At 30.9% G+C, this 25375-nt stretch overlaps 1 protein-coding gene across 1 annotated transcript in view; it reads left to right on the top strand.

Moving 5' to 3' along the window:
• The window catches only part of side-II (sidestep II), a 399801-nt gene that overhangs the window by 284044 nt on the left and 90382 nt on the right, over positions 1-25375 (top strand). The window contains exons 9-10 of the mRNA XM_065500441.1: positions 5812-5942; positions 12666-12825. Coding sequence (XP_065356513.1) covers positions 5812-5942; positions 12666-12825 — 291 coding nt within the window. The remainder of the gene's footprint in view (positions 1-5811; positions 5943-12665; positions 12826-25375) is intronic.

Below are 25375 nucleotides of genomic sequence, written 5' to 3'. Positions count from 1 at the left end.
CGACTCAGAAAGTGATTCTAAGTCGATCGGTATACTTTAAGGTGGGTGTTAGACTAATATTTTTGGGCGTTACAAACATCTGCACAAACGCATTATACCCTCCCCACTATGGTGGTGTAGGGTATAAAAAACTTACGATTTTTTGAGATTTATAAATCTCTTACTCTAAGAAAAATATTCAAAAAATGATTAATGAAAGAAATTGTTCGTGAATAAAGGGTGAACAAAATGTTTGCTTATATTTCAGCAATTTGTTTGTCGATTTTAAATAGCAATTCAAGTTGCACTATAGCGGCTATATTGATGTATCAATCATATATGAAAGTTATTTGGGCTATTCGGAAAGTTGAGTTCAAAAAAAAAATCTTGAAAGCCAAGAATTGGAGGAATTACTCCATGAAGGTTGTTGTTAAACTCAACAAGTGCTTGCAAAATTATTAGGAGCTGCTCATGCAGCAATGGTGCTTGAACGATATAAAAGAAAATCATTACTTTCGATATAAAATTTATCCGTTACGATAACCCGAAGCGTAAGAGATCGTATTTAAAACCCGACCGACCGAATTGTCACCAATACCTATTATCCATGACGCTAAGGTAATGCTCTGTATTTGGTGATACCAAAAGGGTCCATGGATCTTTTATGAGCTGATGAAATCTGCCCAGACCATTAAAGGGAACCTGTACTAAATTCAACTGCTTCATACCATCGAGGCAGAGGGCTCTCTATGGGATACGCATCACTTCACTTGATTCGTTTTTTGCCTCAAAAGATGAGCAGTTCTTTTGGCACGGAGTCTGTATGTTGCCAGAAAGATAGAAAAAGGTCATAGCTAACAATGCCCCATTCTTTGAATACATCTTATATAAATAAAAATCAAATGTCTTTCGTTGGTAATTGCATCAGCTGATAACGGCCGCACCGATTTGGAAATTTTTTTATAATGTTCGTCACAGTCTAATTTAGGTTTTTACGGAAAGAAGAATTGACCACGCCCACATTTTTCGTTTTATCTAAAATCGGAAAAACGCTGCGTCGCACATTGGTTAAAGTTCATACAACGAGCGCCTAAAAATAGAAGAAGTTGTCCAAGGACAATGAAACTTGGCACATATGCATTTTTTGTTTGAATCAAGAAAAAATTGAAAAATCAAAATGATCCGCCCACTTAAATTTTGACCTACGGCATCGATTTTTGGCACATAGCATTTTTAAACACTAGGAATCATTTGTGTGAAATTTGAAAAATAGCCGCCCACTTTTACGTCCACTTCCCATACAACTTGTATAGAAAAAGTTTCATAACTCCCTTGATTTTTAATGCATCAGCTAAATTTTCTCAAAAAATAAATATTATAATTGTAGAATAGGCTCCTGAAAATATATACCTGATAAAATTACTATTTTTAAACTTTTGCTCAATTCAATTTATTTTATTATCAGTGCATTTATTCAATTTTGTTTGACTGCAAATTCGATCTCTTTTTAAATAGTTAACTCATTTACATATTGTTTCTCAATAATTATATTATTTGTCACTCATTAATCTCATTGTTTTATTATTATTGTTTACATATATACAATTGATGCTCAATAATCTTTTGTTTTTCTTTGTCTCATTCTTTCACTTTCGTAATAACTCATGTTATCACTCAACTCTCATTTACTTCTTAAAATACCGTTAATCCTGTATTATTTTATTGATTTATTTTGAAGCTTAGCTATAAATATTTTTTGAAATAAAATTCATTCGCTTATGAACTGTCAACTGGTAAAGTTGACCAAATTAAAAAGCGGCGTTTTTTTAAATAATACAAAATAATACTAAAGAGGACAGATTAAGACTTTTATAGTCCGATTTGTCCCTTTAAACAAATAAATAAAAAGTATTACCCAACTTTGATGTTGATCGACTGGCTTGGGTTTACTTAATAATTTAAGTATAAAAAATAACAAAACACCCAGGAAAGGAGATAAATTTCTCCTTCCTACAACTAAAGAATTATGGCAACAACAACATGCATGAATGAAAATTCATGTTTTGTTACTTTATCACTATATCACTTTATAGTTTTTACTGTTTTTTTTGGAAAGGAGCAGGTAGGAGCAGCTGCTCCTGAGAGACTAGCTGAGACTTCAAGCTGTAATTTGACATCTTTCGTTAAACAGAGCTCCACAGCGCTAAAAAGATGCAGTCCACTGAAGTTGATGAACATTGAAATTTTGATGTTGTTTATATTTTGTTCTACGAAATTTTTTTATATGGCACTCAACTATGACAATTTTCATTTACGAAAATAAACAACAAAGTTAAATGGTAAGTTTACTGTAATTGTACCAAAATATTGAATATACAGTAAATTTGCATGCCATTTTAAACAAGCGAACATATATGAATATATCAGCCTATTATTACGGAATCATAATATTCAGATATCTGACAACAAAATACCAAAAGATTATCCAAATCGGCGAACATGAAAAAAATGAATTTCGGTCACTCTTCAACCAATGTGCGCCACTCAGTGGAAAATGTTGGCCATTTTCGGTTCAAAAATCTGTAACTTTTAAATGGATGAGTATTTCTGTAATAGGTGGGACTTTAAGCTTTAATTAGTATTTTTGAACATAAAAGGCGAAGCATTATAAAAAAAGTTATGAACACTTAAAAATACATTTTTTATTTTTTTTTTTAAATTTTGTATAAAATTGAGATGTTAAGACAAGTAAAAGAGGTGTTTTTATATATTTTCTCATTCGATTTATACAAATTGTGTCAAAACACCATCAAATTCAGAAGTTATTCTAAAAAACCGTTTTCAGTGATGTTCGTCAACTCAGTCCTTTTTTGCTTATTTTAATATGAAAGCTTATACAAATTTATATCAATGTATAAAGGGAATTTAGTTCTTATAAAACACGGTTTTAATTTTTCAAATCAGAAGAAAATTTTAAAAGTTATTCAACTTTTCATTAATACCTCTTTTAATATTTTCTCCCCCAGCGCATATGAATAAAAAAACAAAAACTATAAAAAAAAATTTGTACAGTTTTTAATTTTCAATGTAAATTTGTTCGGACTTTTTTCGAAAAAGTTTAATAACTTTTGCAAATATAAACCGATTTCTGCAAGTGATGTCTCGTTTATTTCTACATAAAATTATCTTTAAGACACTGTGCAAAAAAAAATAGGTTGTCACGGAAAAAATTTAAATTACTATTGTTGAATTTGAAAAATTACGAAAAAAAATAAAACAATATGCGAAACTTTTTACAAAAAACTTATTTAATTTCTTGGAATGTGCATTTTATGCATATATATTATGAAAGCTTAAATCCTTGTCTCTCCATAATTGTTTAAATTATATTCTTGTTTAATAAGAAATGCAAAACAGCCAAGATAAAAAAGCTCATTAAATTTAAAATTTTTTGTTTTAATTTCTGAGTTGCTCAACATTTTTGCATGTCATTTGTCTGTAGGCACGAAAAGGCAGCTATTTTTTATATAGATTGGCGGCAAACGGCGCCAACAGCTAAAATCCTAGTCAAAGTTGAGTAGGCAAGCCAAAAAGCATTAAATATTTCAAATGAATAAATTTCAAATCTACAAACAACGTATACAAAAATCATAACCAAAATAGAATCTGGACAAGATGCCCTTTCGAAAAAGGTATAACAAATATAAAAAAATAATTATAAATATCAAAAATACGCTCTTGAATATTGTATAATTTTAACTCCCCAAATCTTTAAAGTCGAAAGTAGTGTGTTTTGTCGCCATTTTCGAATACTTCTGTTGACATAATAATTATTGCTTGATATCTTAGCTTTGCGATAGAACTTGTTTTATGGATAATTTCCATTTGCCAAAAATAATTAATCCTCTGTGCGCCGAATTGCTATTTTTTTTTTTAAATGTTCGTTGTAATCCAATTTAAGTTTTCACTTAAAGACAAATTGACAACGCCCTGCACACCTGGACAGATTTGGCTAATTTTTTTTCAAATGTTCGCAACAAAAATATGCGTATGATGCTCTTATGTAAGTTATGAAAGATGAAACTGAAGGGATTTTTTTATGCTCCGGATGGAACTGGAACTAGCAACGATATGCTCACAGAATGATATTGCGCTTGCACTTACTTCATCAGGAATTGCAGCTACGTTGTTGGAAGGCGGATCGTTTGGAATGAGTGTACAATGGAGCATAAATAGTCTTTGGAGGCATTAGACAAAACGCTGCAAGATTTACGAAGCAATCAAAGCCGGTTTGGTGGTGGTATGATGCTGTTGGCAGGTGTTTTTTGGCAAACATTGCCAGTGATTCCACGGTCAATGCCAGCCGATGAACTTAGTTCATGTTTGAAGTTGTCCGTTTTAGGAAAACACCTGAAGAAACTCAAAAACAGAACGATCAATCTTCAGAAGTATTTTTCAAACAATTGCTGGACATTGACAGCGGCAAAATCTCAGTTGACATTTCTACCGGCTGCTTTCAAAATCCGAACTCATCAGAAAGGTGTTTCCAAACATTGCATAAAATTACAAAACTCATGATTGCTTGAGCCAACGTGGGACATTGGTTGCGAAACACATTAATGCCGACGAATAGAATTTTAAGATTTACGAAATTGTTATTGAATTCATAATGTACAAATCGGTGGATTTCATTACTTCCCAAGATTATGTCATCAACTATCCAACCGAGTTTTTAAATTCGTTGGAATTACCAGGATTACCGCCTTACAATCTCCAACTGAAAGTCGGATCGGTAATCATAATGTTATGAAACATAAACCAAGCATGTCTTTGTAATGGTTAAATCTATATGAATAATAATGATCATTCAAAAGTACGTTTTTTTCCTTTTAACTATTTTTACATATTTCAAGCTGCTTCTCACAAATTCTCAAATCGAACACAAGCATTTTTTTAATTTGGATAGGACAACGCCTGCAGGATTAGCTAGTATTGTATAAATGTTTCATAAGAATAGCAAAACATTTAAAAAAAATATCCAGCATTTTTAAGTCATACACCCAATAATATAATTCATACCAAAGCTTTTCCAAATTAATCATGATACCCAACTACCACGACACCTTGTGCCACACTAAGGTCACTACTGTCTTCCAATTGAAAACCTACTCTACTTTCTCTCCATTTGCTTTTGCTATACTTATAGGTCTTATGGATTCCCATAACTACATAGTTGGATTTGAAATCATAATGCTCGAAATAGCAGAATGGCAAGAAGAGAACAATTGCCAAGTGGTAGTATTACACAAAAAAATCCTTTTAAGAAACATTACACTTTGCCACAGTCAAAGTATAATGCCAATCAGGAATATTTTTGCCACACCATCCTTTTTTGTATTTGTACTTGAATGTGTAACACTCATTAAAATTCACTTAAATAAACGCACAAAATGTTAGAACTCATTATTTTTCATTTATTTATACTACATACAGTCTTCGTTGGCATTACAAATCCTTTAAGAATTATTTCTACACGTTCTTAAAACATTTTTCTTAACGCTTATTTTCTTAGAATTAATATTTGATTTCATTAAAAATATTAGAAATGTTTTATAGCTAAAGCTAAATATGTAGTAGAGTGTCTTTCTTTTTTTGTTTTTGGGAAATGCCATAGAATGAGCATTTATTGTATGCTTATGGAAAAATAAAATGAGTTTAAAATTGTTTTAAACTTCCAGGATAATGAGGATAATGATGGTGTTGAAGAGGTGGATGATGATTTTATTATATTGTAGTTTTTTAAAACTCATGTTCTTTTTGTTTTATTTGTAGATCCACCTTTAGTCACTTTACGCTTGGGCTCAACACTTTCACCCGATGATATTAAAGAAGGTGATGATGTCTATTTTGAGTGTCACGTACAATCGAATCCTCAATGGCGTAAACTTTTATGGCTGCATAATGTAAGTATTTCTACAAGTTTTTCTTTTTAACTTTATATATACGTACGTATGTACTTAAATAACAATCTATTGACGATTTTGTAAAGACTAAGGAACAGGAATTGGGTTTCTGTGTGTGTGAATCAGTCTTTCCGTTTCCGCTTGTTTTCTGTCATATCTGTGTTCAGTGTGTGTGTTCGTTCATCTTGATGTACGAACGTATTAAAAATTCAATTAAAACAAGTAGTAGTGCTGTTTTATTGTCTTTTTGCTTTAACAAAATGTAAAATCTTTTGGTACGTTTTTTTTTCCTTTTTTTAATCATGCAAGCACATCAAGATAAAGTTGAACAGACATACATAGTTCACAGTCTGAAAAAAAATCCTTTCATAAGCTTCATTTTAAATTCATTTAAATTAGTACATCTTTTAAGTCCTTTTTCTCTAACCAGTTTATATTTTGCTCTCATTTATAGAAATTATGTAAATGTTTTAAATTTTAACTTGTTTTGATAAATTAAGCAGAATAAATTACTTTGAAAAAAAATGTTCCTTCCTCATTTAACCAAAAAAATTGGAATCTTTAGGAAGAGAAAAAGGAACACGTATCCTAATTGCTGATTAATGGGTTTTGTGGTGTTTTAAGCTTTTTTTTAAGTCATAACTCTTAAAAGTTAACAGGCCCCATGTGGTTAAGTACGAACACGAAGAAAGATGTGAAATATGAAACATATTTACTTTAAATGTACGAGTACAAGCATTTTTTTCGGTTAAAAGGTTTAGCAAAAAATTGCTATAAGATTGTCTGAAGTTGTAGAGCAGCAAAATAAAATAAAAAAACATTTGTTAAAAAGTTCATTAGCAAATTGGGTTCATCGTTCTTTTTGGTTTAAGTACATTAAATAAGTACCATAAGGATGCGTTGAATTTGAGTTTAATCTTTTTTTAAATGAACATGGGAATTTGCTTCTGAATAAATGTGGTTTAAGGAACATTTATATATGTCATTCGTTTTTGTTTTCATGTAATCAATTTATGTAATTTCAAAAACTACAATAATAATTAAAGAACCATGGTAATGCAGTTGGTTTAATTAATATGTTATTTTTATAACCACCGTCGAAAAAGATGAGGTATATAGATTTTGTCATTTTATTTCACAAAAGTGTGTATACTCTGGGTCAATATGAAATTCTATGACAATCTAACTATGTCCGTCCGTCTGTCTGTCTGTTGAAAATACGATAGCGCCAACGAAAGGAGGTTGGTTTGGTATTGAAAATGAGCAATATGGGTCAATGATTTCAACCAGCCCTCGTACAAATGTCCTTCTGAAATACTGTTCGAGCAGTCATACATATGTTGATAAGCAGCAATCCTTATAAAGTTGTAATTCTCAAACACTCTTTAGTTTTTCCAAAGCTTTTTGGTGAAATGCGCATATTAACTATCTTATCACCCAACAATAAATTTCAGTGAATTTATCAAATTAAAAATTGGGAATTTAGCATAAAACAATTTTACTAAAATAATAATTTTGTATTCCCGAATAACTTTTTAACGAATGTTCACAAATTAGTTCTGAGAACTCTGAAATTATTCTGTAAAGTATGGCGAAAATCACAAACATTTGTCCCCTGTCCTCACAGGTCGCAATTTTGAAGATATTTCGATAAAATTTTTTACATATTATTTCTTCGGCCCAAGGCTATTGAAAATGGCTGAAGTAGGTCCATTATTTCACCTAGCCCCCATACAAATGTCCTCCCGAAATTGGACTTTATCGGTCATAAATGTTTAATTTATATATGTATCTCCACAAATTCCGCTCCAAATAAGTTTTATACACACAAAATTCATGTCACCAAATTTTGTTACGATCGGTCCATAATTAGTCATAGCTCCCATATAGACCCGCTTCCGAAAATCTCTTTAACGTGCATAAATCGCTTAAAAATGTTGGTCTGCTCACAAAATTCAACATAGTAAACTTTCATAGAGACATAAATCACACGACCTAATTTCATGGTGATCGGTCCATAATTGGTCATAGCCCCCATATATGGCCCACTTCCGAAAATCACTCAAAAATATAAATTAATGAAATTTTAAAAGAAAAATGTTTTTGCTCTTTTACTTAGTGTAGGGTATTATATGGTCGGGCTTGACCGACCATACTTTCTTACTTGTTTTAATTTTGCTCGATCTTTTTATGGTTTTTTAAATATGGCTGGCCTACGGAGGGTAAAATTTTTTTTAATGTCAGCTATATTGCCGATAAAATTCTATAAACAGCTATACGCATCCAAATTTGGAACTTGTAAAAGGAACCGTAGTTTTTAAGTTTTTTCCCAAAAAACCCATATATTTTTTTTCTTTTGTAGACAACTTAATGTAAAAGCTTATAAAGTAAAATTTGGCTCACCTCAGCGGAAAAATTCTAAAAAGGCAACGCAACGATCAACGAAAAAGTTCCATATTTGTATAACCCTATAAGTTTCTTAAATACTAACATAGCTTTTTAATATCTCACGGTAAATAGCGTCACATTAGGCACTTTTCTAAAAAAAAAAACTCAGTTTTTGGAACACATTTTCCCCGGTTTAGGAATTTCGGTATTTGAAAAATAAAACTTAAAAAATTCGAATGCCATTGATTGAAGAACATTTGAGTCTATATTAGTTCCACATTTTGTTATGACATCTTTAATCACCATATTATAATTTTTTAGTTATTAAGGTAAATCACCCCCAAAAATATATAAAATTATTTAATTTTATTAAAATATCAATCTGCAAGGTTTTTACCAATATCAAATAAAAAGTCTTTATTTACTGATCAGAGGTCCCACAAACATTGCCCCCTTTGACAAATTTTTACGTTTTTTCATATATTGCATGAAAAATGTGTTACACCAAACATTCTTTTAAGTCAGTATGTGTCTATACTCAAAATTTACATTTGATATGTTATGCATTAAACACATTCAAGACAACAGGCTACACGACTACATGAACACAAATTCTGCTGGTTACAGTTGTAGTCGTGTGGCAGCTACTGAATTATTTTAAAGACGACAGCTACAAAGAAAACAGCTGATTTATAATTCAGTGGTGCCACTTTAATAAAAAATAACCATACAAAATTCCAAAGTAATTAAGATTGAAACAATTATTTTGAGTAAAAATATATATATGGTTATAATTAATTATGTACCTGTTATTAATTTATTTCAATATGGTTATCAGAAACTTCTCTTAATTAAGTAAAAAAAATATATTTTTTAAGCACTAATTTGATCTACATTTTTTTATTACTACATTCGTGTGGCCGTGTAGCTGTGCTGTCGTCAAAATAATCGTCTTCATATAAACGTGTGCATTTTATTTTTGACAGGTTGAAGTTGGTAGCCTGCTGTCTTGAATGTGTTTAATGCATTAGGATACACATTTTGCAGTATACGAAAAAACATACATGTTTTTCAAGGGGGCAAGATTTGTGGAACTTTTGAGAAGTAAATAAAGGCACTGTTTGGTGCGGTATTCGTTCAATGATTTTTGGTTTGAAAATACATTGATGCGTGCGAGATAAGGTTTCAATAGGATACCGCAACATGTCATACGAGACCGCAACAACCGATTTATTGAAGTAAAAATTTGATGATAACATGATTTTCAGAAAACGACCTGTCAGTTGGCCTCCAAAGACATGTAAATTGGCCTCCTGTGAGCCATGTGAAGTGAGTCACTGGATTAAGCTGATAAACCAGCAAGAACTGACATCTTGAAGGCCGACATTGTTTGTGTTACTTGTGAGCAGTGTTGCCAGTTTAGCCTTTTTGAGGCCTTTTTATTTACTCTTTAGCCTCGAAATTTTGGTTTTAGCTTCGTGGCTTTTTTCTAGCCTTTTCTTTATTTCAAAATAGCCTTTTTTGAAGTTAAAAAAGGCTAAAAATTTCGAGACTAAAGAGTAAATAAAAAGGCTAAATTTATATTTGTGAACCATTTTCATTTTAATTCATTACTGATTTTCATTTAGCTTTTCAACATACTCTAGAATTGTGCAGTATTAAAAGAACAAATAACAAATTGCCAATATCAAGTGGTTCAAAATGAAATAGAGTATTTTATATCTGAAAGCTTAAATGTCTAGCAAATTCTCTTTCAAGACAAAATTGTTATTACACATTATATTCATCATTATATAATGGACAAGAGCCCCACAAACTCTTGAAGGCTTGTGATACTCGATGGCGATCAATAGCCGTTAAACGTCTTGTGGATCTATGCTTCGAGTTAAAACCCATTTTGTTTTAATTTCGTCAAACCAGCAATTCTAAAAAGCCAAACTTTTAAGTAATTAATACACTGATTATAATTTGGCGTACCATCTTTTTTTAAAACCAGTATTGCACAAAGTACAAAAAGTAAATAAATCATTTCCTGTTTTCTGATTTAAAATTCAAGGAATTTGATCCATTATCGTCGCCAATTGAAAATTGTTTAATGTTTTTGACACATTTTTCATACTAGTTTGATGAATGAGAGATAAAATAAAGAACGTTTTAATTAGTGAAGATTATGACAAAAATAATACGACAAATTAAACTAATTGAGCAATTGCGACAAAAATTACCATATGAAAACTCTACGCAAAATCAATTTTTTTCCCGTTGATAATAAAGTAGTAAAACCAAAAAAAATATATTATGTCAAATTGACGAAGCTTAAGGCTCAGGGGCAGAATATATTAAACTACAAATGGACAAATATAGAACCAACAATGTCCATTTTCTGACATGGTTAATCTAGTATTTAACTTTTTAGTACTTCCTTTAAGTAAAGCAGATGAATATTATGAACATATTTTCTAATTTTTTATTTAAAAATAAATATAAACCAAAATTCTTAATTTATAATATTTTAGCTTTTTTTTGGCTTTTTTGAAGCCAATATAGCTTCTTTTTTCGCCAGCTCCTGGCAACACTGCTTGTGAGCAATACTCGAAAAACTGTCCAAAAATTGGACATCAACAAGAACAGCCACGGTGCTCATATGCCCGAAATCATTTTCAAATGTTAATGACATGTATTGATATTTTGAATAAAACATTTTTTTATTAAAATTTTTTTTTTTTCTATCTATTTCTAAGTTATATCAGGCTTAAAAAACACCCTTTATAGTTCAAAAAAAGCAGACATTAGCTTAAGTCTACATTATTTATTCCGTAGTGATTCGATAAGCGTTGAGGATGAAAATCATTTTAACCGTTGAAGTTGTCTTTATAAATGATCCCATTATGGCAAATGAGTCACTTATATTCTATAGCAGCGATGTGCGTTCATATTGTTCAGATTACGGAGATTTTCGTCAATTTACACGTACACAACCAGAATGTAAACAATAGAGCGTAAAAATACAAACATTTCATTAAGTTGCTTGATGTTGTTGCCTCTATTTGCTTAATACTGTTCTATAGCCATATAAATCTGAGAGTTTGCCTTAAATTTGTATGTTAATATTAACTTTCCGAATTCTCCAGATATTGTACAGATCCATATGTGGCACCCATATATCAGATATATATTCGGTTATTTTACTATTGAAAATCTGAAAATTTGGTCCATAGAATACTAAGACAATTAGCAATTTATAAATGGGAAACATCTGTACTTATGTCGATTGAAGACAATTTTTCCAAATGATTTTAAAATAATATGTTGCATTTGTTGCTATTGAAAACTTTCTAGGTCGGTCCATCAAAGGCTAGTATATGAGTATTAAAACTCGATTGTCTGTGTTACTTACAAGTAACTGTGTGCAATAAGGTGTCTTTATTTTGAACTTTTACGATATTTGAATATTCGTAAAATTTCTGTGACATACCTGAATGTCACTGCCTCAAAATTGAGTAAACACCTAAATTATTTGTTATTTTTTAAGATAATGAAAACCTTAAAATTTATTCACCAATTAAAATTTGTTGGAGATTTGGTTGAATAATAGATTCAGTACTAAAAACGTCAGACTATAATGATTTTCGCGATAAAAATCGAAAAATTCCCTGGTGTTTACTCACTTTTGAGGCTGTGTATATGTTTCAATTAAAAATAAATCAGCAAAATGTAATTAAAACTATTATAACTTTTAAAAGTGGCTTCAGTTTAGCACATTTTCCACAAAAACTTATTTTTAAAGTTTCTACAATTTCATATGCATACAAATTTGCATGAAATTTTTGATTAAAGACATTTGCATTCAAATCATATTTTGCCTCTATCTACCGTCTAATCATTTATGTTAAATTATTAACACTACAATAAATTTACGTTGTAAACACACACACACTATTTTCTTGTAGTTAAGAAAAAAACAGTTAAAATTTCTATTTTTTTTTTAAATATTTTGTTTTTTTTTATTAACTTTATTTTACTCCTACATAATTTTGTTTACATGTTGTTAAAATACACGTTGTAAAGGAACTAGTAAATGAGAAAAAAACGAATAGAACTGAAATTCACACACAGAGATACACTCTACTCAACTTTACTTAGCTAAGCTAGACATGTACATGTACTTAATATGCAAAAGAAATTTGTTGCATACAACACGAACAAAAAAAAACGTAGTAGTTGAAAAAAATATGACTAAAGCAAGAATAAAGATGAACAGCAAAAAAAATAATAAAAAATACAAAAATAAAACTGAAAGAGAAAAATAAAATTACTTTTAATTTACTTTGTTAGGGTATTCACCTGGAGCATAACACATCAGCGCGTGTAATACGTTCTAATCAGAGTTTGGTGTTGCAAAAAATAACGAAACACTATGCAGGAAATTATGCATGTAGCGCCATAAATGATGAAGGAGAAACTGTCAGCAACCAACTGCCGTTACGTGTTAAATGTAAGTAGTAGAATTTATGAATGTCTAAAGTATAAGGTTTTACAAAAAAGTGATGTTATTTGGAAATTTCAAGAAAAATCATTCCAAAACTTGAATTACTTTTTGGGAAGTTTTTATAAAATTAACAAAATTATAATTAATGTTTAGTTACAAACATTTGACATTCTTGATTTATTTTCTTAAAAATTTCCTTAAAATTCAAATAACACCGCATATTTGTTAAACCTCCTTAAAGTATACTATATATAATATTTTTACCCAACTCTAATTGTAAACATTTATATGTGTATGCAGGTGTTTGTATAAGTGTTAGTATGTCTTAGCGTATGCAGGAGTATATTTTCCTACTTCTTGTGTGTGTTTATGCTTAAAAAATCAAGAAAATTGCATCTACAACAAAATAGATGTTGAAGGTACACAAGTACCAACATACCTTCCTATCTACCTACAACTTACCATGTTGTAGGTACTTGTGTCTTCTTACACATAAATATAAATGAATGAATAAATGAATGAATGTATAAGTACAATTATGTACGCAAAACAGAAAAAAAAAAATAAAACTAAATAAACGAAAATATGAAGATATAGTAGTAGTACGTAGAAGTAGCAAGTCATATTACATTTTTCATCATTTACTCTATAGTTTATGAACAGGAAACAACTAAACAAGGAATTTATAAGTAGATAGTAGATGCTTAAATTATATTTTCTTAAGAGTGCCTGGTAGGAAAAATATTGAGTTCTTTGGGTTTAAAACCAAATTAGAAATAAATACATAATGAACAAGCAATAATAAAAACTGTATTTAAACAGCATTTGACGAAAAGGGTGTGTGATAGCCCTATTAATTAAGCTGTTAGCTTCTTTTGGGTTTAGAATCTCGCCTACCGGTTATATTTATTCCTGTTGTTGTTTTAAAGCTTTCTATTTATGCCGACGACAGCTGGTTCGGAGTATTGGAATGTCCCGAATTCACTCGGCCAATGGCTGTCAACTCACCAGCCATTATTATTGACAAACAAAACCTCAACTCAGAATAATAACAAATCACAGATAAGTCAGAGGCTTATCTTGCATGTCGCAAAATAATCACGATTTTATCATAACAAATCATCACCCTAGCATACACTCTCGAAATGCCAAAAAATTAGTTCTGGTCTAATAAAAAGGGGATATTACAAATTAAATGACTCTAAGGGTACTGCTACACGTTCAATATATATTGACCGATATATACTATGCGATATACAATGGATCGCGATCCAAATATCAAAATTCATATTGAACGTCCAGTAGTACCCTAATAAAGATGCCGTAAATCGCCACCTAGGTAGCAACCATCAATATAACCACCACTGGCTCCATCAACACTAGACTACACAAAATTTGAAACAGTGCTATTTTTGGATCCAACTATACCACGAAATTGCTAGTGAAGCCATCAAAATTACAGCTTGGAAATATCAGTGAACCAAACTTGATCAACTTGAGGGTAACATAACATTAGAAACGTTATATCAATCAAATTCTGGAACATCAGACAATACATTGTCCTTAATAAAAGGCTGGATACCTGATGTGTCTACCATAACGCCCACTATCCAGTAATATATACTTATTTGTTCTAAAAACTTCTGGTAAATGGCATGTACCTCACCAAGTCGCCTGCTGGAGAAGATAAAACAATGTCATAATCCCCAATACAGAGATCGTTCTTGCACGTGTCTTCCAGAAAGGCTACTTCCCAGTAACGTAAACTGATTCATGCAGGTCTCGGTCGTTTTCAAAACTTATATACCTGTATATTGGATGAATATAACCCTTGACTAGGGTTATATTCATTCCCAACCTTTATTGATTCCCTGGAATCGGTAAAATTGTTCTCTACATTCCCGTAATTAATCTACATTAATCCGTAATTAAAAAATGTCAGCCTTTAATTTCATAAATCCATTCCCAATATCTAATTCTTTAGCTCCCTTCAAAAGCTTCATTTAAATTGAATTAATTTTGAAGTTAATTAATAACAGAATTTATTCAAACTTTTGAATGATTCAATTTTTGTTGATTCAAATCTACCACAAATTGAGTTAAAATGTTTTTTCTTCATTCAGTTTTATTTAACTTTTTATCATTTTCAAAATGAATAGAAAAAAAATTTCTTAATCCTTTTAGTAAAAGGAATGAATTCAATACATTTAACTGAATAGCTAAGAGATAAAATTTATGTTGATCTCGAAAATTTCCAAATTATTGGATTCAAAGGTGATTTTTTATAATACAACATCTGCAAAACACACTCAATATAAAGCTGACATTGTTACCAAGGACTATTGCTGTGTTTGCTTTCAAGTCCAAGATCAATTCTATACTATTATTGCCGAGATATAATTGAAAAATTTCACTTTTTTTTAAATAGAGTTCTAACATGTTTTCTTTGTAGTTTCGTCTGTTTTTAATTATCGGGAATCCCGACTAAAAATCCCGGGAATCGGGTAGTGAAAAATTGGCAAAATTCCCGGGAAATTTGTCCCGGGATTTCCGTGATAAAAACCCTACCCTTGACATACGTAGGGTAGGACCTCATGGCCCCATTAGTGGAAACTGTAATTAAACGATATGGCTTATCGAGTAAAGACATCTATGTATTGGATCTATGACATAAAAATTGACCTTTTCCCAACTTTCTGCCAACATCTAATTCCGATCCAAAAAGAACTGCACATCTTTTAAAGCCAAGAACGAATCAAGCCAATTTTGGATACTCTGTTCTGATCGAAACAAATAGTTAGTCTGGACTATAATTCGGGTAAGGCAAAAATTCCCAACCACTTCAATCTAAATTCTTTTTAACAGGTATTGCAACATGTGGCCGTTTGAAGCTTCAAACGAAGTGAGCATTGGCCAAAAAACGCCCAGAACATGCGGCCAGACATGAAACCGTAATATTCCATCATGACAGCGCTAGGCCACATGTTGCAATACCTGTTAAAAAGAAACCTGTGATGGTCTGATCATATTTCATCAGCTCATAATAGATAGGACCCTTTTGCTCCCACCAAATACATTGAAATACATTAGCGCCACGGTTATTTGGCTTTGGTGTTGATTCGGCTGGTTGTCCGGGCTTCACATTCTATCTCTTGTTCTTCGGGTTATCGTAATGGATCAAAAATTATTTTCTATTATATTGTTCAAGTATCATTACGGACATGTAAAATCGTTTTTCAAGGTCTCTCAGCTTCAATTCTTATGGTACCCAATTTTCCAGCTTTTGGATGAAACCTGCTGCTCGCAAATGTTTTGAAATTGCTGATTGAGTTGCTTCCAATGATTCTGCACGCTCTTGTTGAGTTCAACAACAATCATCATGGAATAATGCTTTCAATTCTGGGCGATCTTTGTCATCCGTGTCAAAATCATCACTTCTGAACTGAACCATATCCCGGACATTGAAACCGATGAAAAAAATTCACTATAAGCTTCTGTGAACAATCGGTATGCTGCGGCATTTTTATACCCTTCATATAAGTTTGTCATTCCGTTTGTAATTTCTACATTTTTCATTTGCGACCCCACAAAGTTTATATATTCTGGATCGTTATAGATAGAGAAGTCGTATGTATGTTGAAATCAACTATCCGTAGCCCCATATAACTTACTAACATGATTGATACATCAATATATCGGAAATTCTTCCTGCTCGGTATCTGGATTACTAAGTCATTAATATAGACAATATGGATATCTAATGATAGATATTTCAAAGTCCATTGCAACGGCGATAGTAATTTGGACCTACAATGGGTCAAAATCGGGAAAAATATTTTTCAATCTGAACTTTTTTTCATCAAAAATATTTTTTCGTTATAATTTTTTTTTCACTAATAAATTAAATTTTTTTTTTAAAATATTACAAAAATTAAAAAAAAAAAACTTTTTTTTAAAAATTATTAATTTTTTTTTTTTTTGGAAAGTAACTTTTTTTTAAAAAAATATACCTATTTGGATAAATAATAAAGATTTTATTTCCCAAAATGAGCTTTTTGGTACCTTTATGTAAAAAGTATTTTTTGGAAAATTATTTTTTTAACTAATTTTTGAGAAAAATTTATTTTTTACAAACATATTTTAAAAAATATTGGTTTACTTTATCAGAAAATATAATTTTTAAAAAAAATATTTTTTAGAAAAATATGTATTATATTTTTTATTTTTAGCAAAAAAAACCTGTCTCCCTATTTCCTATTTTTCCTCAAAACCCTTCAAATCTTTTCACTTTAATTTTAATTTCCTTGTTGAGCACAGATTTGCTATTCCTTTAATACTCACTTACTACATAAGCTAAAGTCTTAACTATGAAAATTTTCCATTTTGTATATGTATGTATTTGTTTAAATTTGTTGCTGCTGTTGCACAATGCACAAAATCCTGTAGCATTAATCAAGAGTTACTTCAAATTGTAATTGCTTTCTTAGCAATGCATTGCTGTGTACGGCATAACAATGTCGAAAAATCAACAGCAATAGAAAATTTAAAGAATTTTAGTGTTTTAGTATACAACAAAAAGGAACATCAACAATTTTTTTTTCTTTTCCACTTAATGTCAAGATGAGTTTGCAAGTTGAGTAAAATTTCTTTAATCTTTTTGAAATTTCTAAAATATTATTTTCCTTGTTTTTTTTTTGCGTTTGCTTTGTTTTTATTTATATATATTGTGTTGGCTTATAAAATGGAAATATTTATGTGCATGAGTATGTGCTGTAAAGTTATCTGTAAGTATTCATATGTTGTATATATTTGTAGCAGTTCCCAGCAGTTAAGCAAGTAGTCAATGATCCTTTTTAGACAGTAATTAATACTAATGTCTGAACACTTGGCTGACTCCAATTTATATGTTTTTGATCATTTGACACGCATGTGCTCTTTGTACTTTAAATATTCCATTTAACCTTTAACTCTCGAGGTGAAATTTTGTTACATAGTTAATGACGTGGTGGTAAATTTTACCCCTCTTAATTTTACTAAAAAAAAAAAATTATTAAAAAATATTTGTTTATAATTATTTGCTTTTTTAAAAATAAGCTACCACATTTTTAATTACAATAAATAAATAAAAGATATATTTTTATTTGTTTAAACCAGGGACCCGAAATAACTGTTATTTTTTTTTAAATAAGCAATTGGTTATAGAAAAAATAACTGCAAAAAAATAGGTCCCGTAATAACAATTAAAAATAACTCAAAAAAATTTTAGTCTATGATAACCATTATGAAAAATTTTAATTTTTTTAGGTCTTTGATAACCATTATGAAAGATTTTTATTTTTTTTGGTCTTCAATAATCATAATGAAAGATTTTTATTTATTTCGGTCTCTGATAACCATTATGAAAGATTTTTATTTTTTTGGTCTTCAATAACCATTATGATGATGATTTTTATTTTTTTGGTCTTTGATAACCATTATAAAAAAATTTTATTTTTTTGGTCTTCGATAGACTACAGCCATTACAAATATTTATACCCTACACCACCATAGTGATATAGCGTATAGTGCCCCAAGGACGAAGTCTATTAAATTTGGTTAAAATCGGTCTATTATTTCTCCTAGCCCCCAAACGATTGTCCTATCTGAAAATAGATAATCCCTCATAAATATCTTAGTTATATAGATATCCAAACCAAATTCAGCACAAATAAGTTTTATATAAGCCGAACTCTCACTACTAAATTTTGTGACGATTGGTCCATAATTAGTCATAGCTCCCATACAAGGCCCACTTCCGAAAAGCATTTTAACGAGTATAGATTTCTTAAAAATGTTGGTATTCAAATAAAATTTAGCACAAATAACTTTCATATATAGAGAAGACATGTCACTTAATTTTATGCCGATTGGTCCATAATTAGTCATAGCTATCACATATTGCACATTTTAAAAGAAAACTGTTTATAATCATAAATATTCTTGATTCTTATGAAATTCTGGAACAATTTATCTTTCTCTGTCTATTTTAAAATACAAGAAAACCAGGTCCATGCGACCATAAAACTTTGTTGGTACTCATAATGTTTACGGAAGACCAAAAAAATAAAAACCTTTAATAATAGTTATCAAAGACCTAAAAAATAAAAATATTTTATAATGGTTATTGAAGACCAAAAAAAAATAAAAATCTTTTATAATGGTTATTAAAGACCTAAAAAAATAAAAATCTTTCATAATGGTTATTGAAGACCAAATGAAATAAAAATCGTTTATAATGGTTACCAAAGACCAAAATAATATTGGTTATTTTTAACTGTTATTCAGGGACCATTTTTCAAAAATTCTTGATAAACAATTATTTCAGGATTTTTTCCAATATTGGTTATAACAGTTATGTCCCTGGTTTAAACATAATAATTATTTTACCTCACAAACCTTTTTTTTAGTATAACAAAAACGATATATCAAAAACTTATAAAAAAATAAGAATTTAAAGCAAATCAAAAACTTAAAGGACATTTTCTCACAGCCAAATGTATACATTTAAAGATATAAAAGAGATCATAAACAAAAATAATCAAGTGTAGAAACTACAGGTCATCCTTTTTGGAGGATTTTACTCATCAAAATCTGTGTTCGCACGTTTTTCAAATGTGGTCAAATCATTTGTCTTGCAAGCTTTTTTAAAAAGTCAGAAAAATAATGTAAGAGTTGACACAACAAATATCCAAAATAATAATTCTATGAAAATATTACGTTAATGTTGATGTGGGGTACATTTTTTTCTACTGAACACTTACGCTAACTCTGACATGGTGGTAAAATATTTTCAAAGACAAAATTACCTAAATGCTAACGATTGGTAATTTTTACACCAGGATGTCTATAGCTCCGCTCGTGAAATGTCTAGCTCAGCCAAAACACAACTGAGTAACAACGATCATGATATGAGAAGATACTAAGAGAATTTAATTGATAGAATGCAATGGAAGAGAGTATTTTAAAAAAATGTAAAGAGAGGGTAAAATTTACCACCACCTCAACAGTTAGAGGTTAATCTATTTTGTAGGCAATTATCACTTAAGTGAAGTTAATTGTCACTTTATTGTCTCTAAGTAGTCTAGAGTGTAGTCAATGCAAACGTTTATTTTGTACTCCACTTTAGAAAGTAGTTATCTTACACACCAGAAGTAATCTATTGGAGAGTTGTCGGATGTAGGTTTGTTTACACTTTACCGTCTATGAAGTGTCTTTTTAACTGACTATTTGAGGTCAGTTAGCTTCAACTTGCACCAGTGCATGATAAAGTAACTAGCCATGTAGTTCATCAAGTAAACAGTTAGGTAACTAGTAAGATAATTGACTCCATGTAATCGGTATGTGAATCCAATGCGTTGACTACTTTCTACCAGCTATCAGACAGTCTCATTTTAATCAAAAAAGATAAATTCATCTTGGGCTAAGGACGTTCACGAGTTAAAATAACTACTTAGTCACATAACTAGTTGTCACCCTAAATTACAGGTAAAATCACTAGTTCGGGACAGTCTCCTAGAATTGCTGGGGTGTAACCAACGATTTTGTTTTGATGCATGCAACGCTCGTCTGCAGATGTTGTCTGTTATTGTTTCAGTTTGTGTGTGTGTGTCTTTATATACATAGTTTGCTTTCGGCAGAACTGAGGTGGGGAATATTGTAATCATTTTAAATACCCATAATCATGTTTACAGAATAGAGCTCAAGAAGCGAAGGAAGAATAAACGACATATGTGTGAGATCGCTGCCAATTCCTCATCGTATTCTCTTCAAGGAACCATCTCCAATGTGTACAAAATTTCAATTATTTTTAAATTATTTAATATTTAAAACAACTTATTCATTCATATGAATTGTTCATATTTGTAACCTTGTGAAACATATTCAATTCAAATTTATTTTTAAACTCAAGGCCTTACATTCCGGACATTGGTTTGTTCATCACGGATGTGTTTTATAGCATATAGATAAACTCAATGTCATATTGCAACAACTAACACATTCAGATATACAACACATAACGATACAATGGAGAAAAAATTGCAGAAAACTATAAAGAAAACAAAATGTTGGTATTTGTTTTTACTCCACACATACATGACCATGCATAACTATCAACAAATATATAATTGTATGTATTGCATGCTATGGCAGCAGTAGCAGTAGTAAAAACATTTTCATATATTTTTTTGGGGGAATTGTTATAATAAAGTTAGACGAATCTACGACTTTACTAAATACAAAAAAAAAGGAACTGTAAAAAAAACCGAAAAAATGGAAGTAAAGTGAGAAAAATAAAAGGGAAGTATATCTCTGTGCATTAAAGTGCGTTCTTATGTAGCAATAATTTGCCTACAGCACCTTAATAACAAGGAATTTTAAAATCAAGCAGATCTTATTTCTGTGGTAAAAAATTGTTTTACTAAGATAACTGCTTCTAATTTAGAACATTTGCCAATATTTGATGTCTGTCAGTTTTTGTAAAATGTGAAGCTTTTTCGCTAAACGAGAAACACATTTTGTAAAAAGTTCTTTAAACCTGGTGTCGATCTCATAGCAATCATGAACTCGTATATGAGGTTATCAGGAGTAGACGAAATTTTGCTGGATTAAATTCGTACATTCTCTAGCTACGTGTTTTTATACCCTACACCACCATAGTGGGAGGGTATTATGCGTTTGTGCAGATGTTTGTAACGCCCAAAAATATTAGTCTAACACCCATCTTAAAGTATACCGATCGACTTAGAATCACTTTCTAAGTCGATTAGACGATGTCCGTCCGTCTGGTTGTCTGGCTGGTTGTCCATGTAAACCTTGTGCGCAGAGTACAGGTCGCAATTTTGAAGATATTTCGATCAAATTTGGTACAAGGACCAAGCCTATTAAAACTGGCTGAAATCGGTCCATTACTTCACCTAGCCCCCATACAAATGTCCTTCCGAAATTTGACTTTATCGGTTATAAATGATTAATTTATAAATGTATCTCCACAAATTGCGCTCCAAATAAGTTTTATATATGGAAAATTCATGTCACCAAATTTTGTTACGATCGGTCCATAATTAGTCATAGCTCCCATATAGACCCGCTTCCGAAAATCACTTTAACGTGCATAAATCGCTTAAAAATATTGGTATACACACAAACTTCATAGTTAACTTTCATATAGACATAAATCACACGACCAAATTTCATGGTGATCGTTCCATAATTGGTCATAGCTCCCATATAAGGCCCACTTCCGAAAATCACTCAAAAAGATAAATTATTGATATTTTAAAAGAAAAATTATTTTGCTCTTTTACTTAGTGTAGGGTATTAAATGGTCGGAATTGACCTACCATGCTTTCTTACTTGTTTATTTATACGTTTATTATAATATTGTTCCTTTCTTTAATGACTAGGCCTTACAATAAGTAATTAAATCTTATAACTAAACAATTATTATTCTCTCAGTGGAGAATCATATTTTGAAAATTAGATGAGTGGTAAATCAGCAAACTCTACGTAAACTTGATCTGTCTTGAGTTACTGTAAGTAACCTTGAGAGCTGGTTCGGATGATGTAATTTTCACAAATAAGCTTCACGAGATTTTCTGAATTCGTCCTTGACCAAAGGTACATCTAAGTCTCTGTGGATGTTCTTGTTTCTTATGTACCATGGAGCTCCCGTAATTGTTCTTAGAATTTTGGATTGTGCCCTCTGTATTAGATCTACACTGCTATTGCTTGCTGTTCCCCATAATTGGATTCTGTATGTCCAAATTGGTTCTAGTACCGGCGCCAAGTAAGATGTCTATCCAAATGAATACTATGGTATGTAACGTGATCAGACTGTGGGATGTTCACACTGTTTAGTGTCACTGGTGGACAAATTCCTCCCCTAATTGAAAACGTTATGTTCTGGCTTTTGATTTCCTTTACTTGTATTCTGCTTTTTTTTAATCACGTCTCCACGTGCGTGGGATTATTATCTAGATTTCTAGATGCTACATTTAAGTCCACATGAGAACTAAGAACTGCAGTGTCATCCGCAGTTAAATCTTCGGACTTGAGCAAATCATAGGTGTGTAATAGGTACACGGCTACAGGTCCTAGAACACTTCCGTGAGGTACACCGGCATAGTAGCATTGATTGCTCATTATCATAAAAAAGCGATCATATAGGTAAGAATCTAGTATTTTGTGTGTACTAGAAGGCAGTAGGCTTTTAATCTTGTGTATTAGACCTTTAAGCCAAACCTGGTCAGAAGTCAGGTCAACATCTAGAAATATTGCCGAACAGTACTTTTTTAGTTCGAAATATGTTCATATCTCTTCAGTTAACTTGCACAATTATTCCGTGATGCTCACGGAATCAGAATGAATGATCTGGGATAATGTTTTGACTATTTAAGAATGTTAAAATTTCCTTTGGATTATTTTCTCAAATGGTTATAGCAAGGTAATAAGCTAAGAAGTCTGTAGGATGATGCCAATCCTTCCCTGGCTTTGGGGTCATTATAATTTAGATTTTCCAATCATTCGGAAAAACTCCTAAAGACAAGATTGCATTGATCGCAATAATTGCCACATCTGGTGGATTTCCAATCATGGAAGGGCAATTAAATCATAACCTGGAGATTTTTTTAGTTGCACTACGTGCTTAGGTACCATCCGATTTTCTTATCCGACTTTGACCCTTTACCGGTGGCTTAATGTTCTTAGCTGACTTCCAAAGGGTGAAGTTTGTGTGCTTAGTACTGGTTAAACTTTCAAAAAGTTTCGAGTTATGTGATCCTCTTCCGAATGTAGGGCACTTTTTAGTTTCTTACTTGCAGTGGACTGAATCTGCTTAGCAGCAAGAGATCTGTTGTGTTGCCAGTCTCTTCTATATCTCCTCTTTTCGAGGAAAGTTCTATTAATTTCTGCATTAGAAATATATATTTTAGGTTTAGGAGGAATTTGGCATTTAGAGTGATCCAAGGCCGAAAGGATTAGAGACTTGAAGTCTCTGATACAATTATTAATATCTTCTTCACACTGTATGCTATATTCAGTGTGGATATGGCTGCTGATTTATTTTTTTATATTTCAACCAATCAGTCTTGTATGCGACCATGGATATTGGATCAGAAGATAGTTCATATAATATTTGTGCAGTAATAGAGTTTCTATTTAAATTCCTTGATATGGCAAAATCTATTAGATCATAGATTTTTCTAGGATCAGAAGGCCAATAAGTGAGCTGACCAAGCTATATAAAATTTAAGCAATATTTAAGGTCACCTAGAGTCCTGTACAGCTACGTGACTAATTAATTTTTGATTACAATGAGTTTGTCTGATAGCTGGTCCAAAGTAGTCAACATAATGGATTCAAATACCGGTAACATAGAGTCAGTTACCTCACAAGCTATTTAACTGGTTAATTGATCGTCTACATAACATGTAATTTCAACATACATATATAGGTGCTATTTGACATCAAATAGTCAGTTAAAAAACATATCATAAACAGTCCAATAACCGACTGCTTGTAAACAAACCTTCCTCCGACAGCTCTTCAATATATTACTTCTGATGGGTAAAATGAGTACTATCTAAAGTACAAAACAAAATAAATGTTTAAAGTGACTACACTTTAGGTGGTCTAGAGACACTAAAGTGACAATATACTTCCAGCTAGGTTACATGGGATAGTATACATAAGCAAAAATAAAATAAACTGTGTGAGAATTATATAAACACCATTTGTATAAAAAACAATTAACGTTTCGTATATTCTAGATTACTTAGAGGCACTTCAGTGAGGACTTACTTCACGCTAGATTACCTGGGATATATAAAGTAACCAAATATCTTCTCTCTGCACTAGAAAGAGAGCACGTACGTGTCAAATGACCCAAAGTATATAAATTAGGGTTAACCAAATACTGTAGATAGGGGCTACATTGATTGTAGCTATTTGCTTAACTGCTGGCAATAAACTGTAACTGCACTTATATTCATGTAAACAACTGAAGTAATATAGACAAAAACTCTGGAATTTAAAAATACTTTACAGTATTTTTTTTGGTTTTTTGCTCATTTGTTCCATATTTTTGTTTATAAAAATGCAAATTCATCATCAACTTTTTTTTCACTTTTTGGGTTTAACTACGGGAAGAAAAAAAAACATGTGTTGCAGTACAAATTTTTCACATACAAATATTTTTCTCTCTTTTCTCCCAATGTTTATTATTTTATGGTAATTTTTGTTTTTAAACTATTTTTAGTTGAAATATATGTATGCAAGTTTTTGTTGCTTTTATTATATTTATAGAGAAATATGTTTTGTATTTCCTGTATATTGTTGCTGTTGTCTTTCAACTAAAAAGATGATGATTTATTATAGACCTACTTCTTAAATATGTGTGTAAGTGTGTATAAGTATGTGTTAACCTGTGAGAGTGTTTGTATCATATAACAAATGTTTTCATATCATTTACCCAGCAGTTTGAAAAAGTGCCAATTGGAAACCTTATACTAGCTATATT

Source organism: Calliphora vicina, chromosome 2 (genome assembly GCF_958450345.1).
Source record: "Calliphora vicina chromosome 2, idCalVici1.1, whole genome shotgun sequence".
Classification (NCBI taxonomy): Eukaryota; Metazoa; Arthropoda; class Insecta; order Diptera; family Calliphoridae; genus Calliphora; species Calliphora vicina.
This window is presented reverse-complemented; position numbering and strand designations above follow the sequence as displayed.